This window comes from Oncorhynchus clarkii, unplaced genomic scaffold (genome assembly GCF_045791955.1).
Source record: "Oncorhynchus clarkii lewisi isolate Uvic-CL-2024 unplaced genomic scaffold, UVic_Ocla_1.0 unplaced_contig_3093_pilon_pilon, whole genome shotgun sequence".
In the NCBI taxonomy this organism is placed as follows: Eukaryota; Metazoa; Chordata; class Actinopteri; order Salmoniformes; family Salmonidae; genus Oncorhynchus; species Oncorhynchus clarkii.
Window position 1 is genome coordinate 15,952 of NW_027259397.1, and position 4,049 is coordinate 20,000.

The 4,049-nt window shown below is 43.1% G+C and overlaps 1 protein-coding gene across 1 annotated transcript in view; it reads right to left on the bottom strand.

The window, feature by feature from the left end:
* Positions 1-2,960: 2,960 nt before the first annotated feature.
* Positions 2,961-4,049, bottom strand: part of LOC139400124 (small conductance calcium-activated potassium channel protein 3-like) — a gene marked incomplete at both ends in the record, with an annotated part of 8,037 nt that continues 6,948 nt past the window's right edge. The window contains 2 exons of the mRNA XM_071145152.1: positions 2,961-3,190; positions 3,777-3,898. Coding sequence (XP_071001253.1) covers positions 2,961-3,190; positions 3,777-3,898 — 352 coding nt within the window. The remainder of the gene's footprint in view (positions 3,191-3,776; positions 3,899-4,049) is intronic.

Consider the following 4,049-nt stretch of genomic DNA (forward strand, 5'->3'; position numbering starts at 1 on the left):
GCTCATCTCCCCTATCCACAAAAGTGGAGACAAATCAGACCCCAATAATTACAGGGGAATTTGCGTCAACAGTAACTTGGGAAAGATTTTCTGTAGCATTTTGAATTCAAGAATTCAAACCTTTCTTCAAGAAAAAAATGTAATAAGTAAATGTCAAATTGGCTTTCTTCCTAACCATCGCACTACTGACCATATATACACCTTACACACACTAATTAATAAACACGTCCACCAAAAAAAAGAGGGCAAAATCTTTGCTTGCTTTATTGACTTTAAAAAAGCATTTGATTCGATTTGGCACGAAGGGCTATTCTACAAAATTCTACAAAGTGGGCTTGGTGGTAAGGTGTATGACTTAATAAAATGTATGTACACAGAAAATAAGTGTGCAATAAAAATCAAAAACCAAAGAACAGAATTTTTTTCACAATGTCGAGGTGTGAGACAAGGCTGCAATTTGAGTCCAAATCTTTTCAACATTTATATCAATGAATTAGCAGACATGTTGGACCAATCTCCAGCCCCAGGACTCACACTATTTGACACAGAGGTGAAATACCTGCTATATGCTGATGACTTGGTACTTCTATCACCAACCAAAGAAGGTCTTCAACAAAACATTAATATTCTGGAGCAATATTGCCATAATTGGGCCCTGGCAGTAAATTTCCAAAAAACTAAAATCATGATTTTCCAAAAAAAACCCAGATGTCAGAAACAAAAATGTAAATTCACCCTGAACAACACCTTAATTGAACACACAAAAAATTACACCTACCTTGGTCTGACCATATCTGCATCGGGAAACTTTAATATGGCAGTGAATGCACTCAAAGAAAAAGCCCGCAGAGCAATGTATGCAATAAAAATGAAATTATTCAAAATCAACATCCCAATTAGAATTTGGACTAAAATATTTGACAGTGTAATCCTACCAATAGCACTTTATGGAAGTGAGGTTTGGGGGCCACTCAATAAACTGGATTTTAAAATGTGGGACAAACATCCAATTGAAACCCTACATGCAGAATTCTGTCGGAAAATTCTACAAGTCCAGAGAAATACACCAACTAATGCATGTAGGGCAGAATTGGGCCGTTTTCCAGTAATAATGAAAATACAGAAAAGATCATTAAAATTTTGGCTACATCTAAATTCAAGTCCAAATTCGAGTCTGCAATTTAAAGCACTTCAAGCCCAAGAGCTGAGCCCAGAAACGAGCCCTCTCAGTCAGCTGGTGTTGGACCTCACCAATCAAGCTGACACCAGAACTGCTTCAAAAGAAAGAATTCCAATAAACAAAATCATGAACCAATCAAAGGAATCATACTTACAATACTGGAAAAATGAAACAAAATCCCAAAGCCGACTAAATTGCTATCTGACCCTAAACAGAGAATATGAATTGGCTGATTATCTCTACTCTGTCAGAGATACGAAGCAGAGACAGATCCTTACCAAGTACAGGCTGAGTGACCACCGATTGGCAATAGAAACCGGCAGACATAAAAAGACATGGCTACCCAAAGAGGAGCGTGTATGTGGTCACTGCATGACAGGGGAGGTAGAGACAGAGATGCACTTTCTCCTTTACTGTGATAAATATTCCTCACAAAGAGATTCATTATTCACAGAAATGACTACATATATTCCACATTTTTACAAATTGAACCCAGAGGAAAAACTAAGAATACTCATGGGCGAAGGAGCAATGGCTCCTCTTGCAGCCAAATATTTATTTTCCTGCCATAGCCTGAGGGACACTGAATAATAACATCTGCATAGTAAACAGTAACTTACTTATTATTACTATTATTGTTATTACTATAATTATTAATGTTTACTGTAGACTGTTACCATTTTATTGTATTTATTTTTGTATTATTATTTACTACCATTTTATATTATTATTTGCTATCATTTACAATTTTGTTACAATGTATATTGTATACATTGTTGCTTTGGCAATATAGACACACACACACAGTCCATTAGACTCAGAGCGCTAATGCAGGGGGATAAACAGACGACACAAATGACAGAATGCCCCCTAATCCTGGACCTAGTGACCGAGAGAGGACAGGAGATATGAGGACAGAGAGAGAGGACAGGAGCTATGAGGACAGAGAGAGGACAGGAGATATGAGGACAGAGAGAGAGGACAGGAGATATGAGGACAGAGAGAGAGGACAGAGACAGAGGGAGGACAGGAGATATCAGGACAGAGAGAGAGGACAGGATATATGAGGACAGAGAGAGAGGACAGGATATATGAGGACAGAGAGAGAGGACAGAGACAGAGGGAGGACAGGAGATATGAGGACAGAGAGCGAGGACAGGAGATATGAGGACAGAGAGAGAGGACAGGAGATATGAGGACAGAGAGAGAGGACAGAGACAGAGGGAGGACAGGAGATATGAGGACAGAGAGAGAGGACAGGAGATATGAGGACAGAGAGAGTTGGGGCCTTCATTTCGCTGTTGAGAGCAGACACACACACACAGTCCATTAGACTCAGAGCGCTAATGCAGGGGGATAAACAGACGACACAAATGACAGAATGCCCCCTAATCCTGGACCTAGTGACCGAGAGAGGACAGGAGATATGAGGACAGAGAGAGAGGACAGGAGATATGAGGACAGAGAGAGAGGGAGGGAGTAGGACAGAGATAAAGAGAGGACAGGAGATAGGAGGACAGAGAGAGAGGACAGAAGATAGGAGGACAGAGAGAGAGGACAGGAGATAGGAGGACAGAGCGATAGAGGACAGGAGATAGGAGGACAGAGTGATAGAGGAAAGGAGATAGGAGGACAGAGAGAAAGAGGACAGGAGATAGGAGGACAGAGCGATAGAGGACAGGAGATATGAGGACAGAGAAAGAGGACAGGAGATAGGAGGACAGAGAGATAGAGGACAGGAGATAGGAGGACAGAGAGAAAGAGAGGGAGGGAGGTGGACAAGAAGAAAGAATCTCAGAAAGAAAGAGAAAGGAGTGACATTGATACACACACACAACACACACACACAACCATAAACATGGTGGTACCATGATGCCGGTTAGTAAACAGACTCCTTTGCCACAGTACGTGTGAGGCACCATGTCTCCGTAGCCAATAGACAGGAAGGTGATAGAGATGAGCCACATCGCCCCCAGGAAGTTACTGGTCACATCCTGGGCATCATGATACCTGGGGAGAGAGAGACAGGAAGTTACTGGTCACATCCTGGGCATCATGATACCCGGGGAGAGAGAGACAGGAAGTTACTGGTCACATCCTGGGCATCATGATACCTGGGGAGAGAGAGACAGGAAGTTACTGGTCACATCCTGGGCATCATGATACCTGGGGAGAGAGAGACAGGAAGTTACTGGTCACATCCTGGGCATCATGATACCTGGGGAGAGAGAGACAGGAAGTTACTGGTCACATCCTGGGCATCATGATACCTAGGGAGAGAGAAACAGGAAGTTACTGGTCACATCCCGGGCATCATGATACCTAGGGAGAGAGAGACAGGAAGTTACTGGTCACATTACGGGCATCATGATACCTAGGGAGAGAGAGACAGGAAGTTACTGGTCATATCCTGGGCATCATGATACATAGGGAGAGAGAGACAGGAAGTTACTGGTCATATCCTGGGCATCATGATACCTGGGGAGAGATAGAGGGAGAGCGAGAGCGAGAGCGAGAGCGAGAGCGAGAGCAAGAGCGAGAGAGAGAGAGAGAGAGAGAGAGAGAGAAAACTCCACTACTCCTCTCTCACACCTACCTCTCACACACTCGTACGGTCCAGGCAGCGATGATCCACAGTGAGATGCTGAAGACCAGGAGAACAGTGCCTGGACAGATGGTCATCAGAGTCTTCATTACAAACCTTGTGTTAAAGTGCACCTGCAAAGCACACACACATGCACACAAGCACACACACAGATGTAACGCACACACGCAAATAACACACGCACACATACGCAGTGTTAGATGTCATCGATAACGTATATAACGTACAGTTGAAGTCAGAAGTTTACATACACCTTAGCAAAGT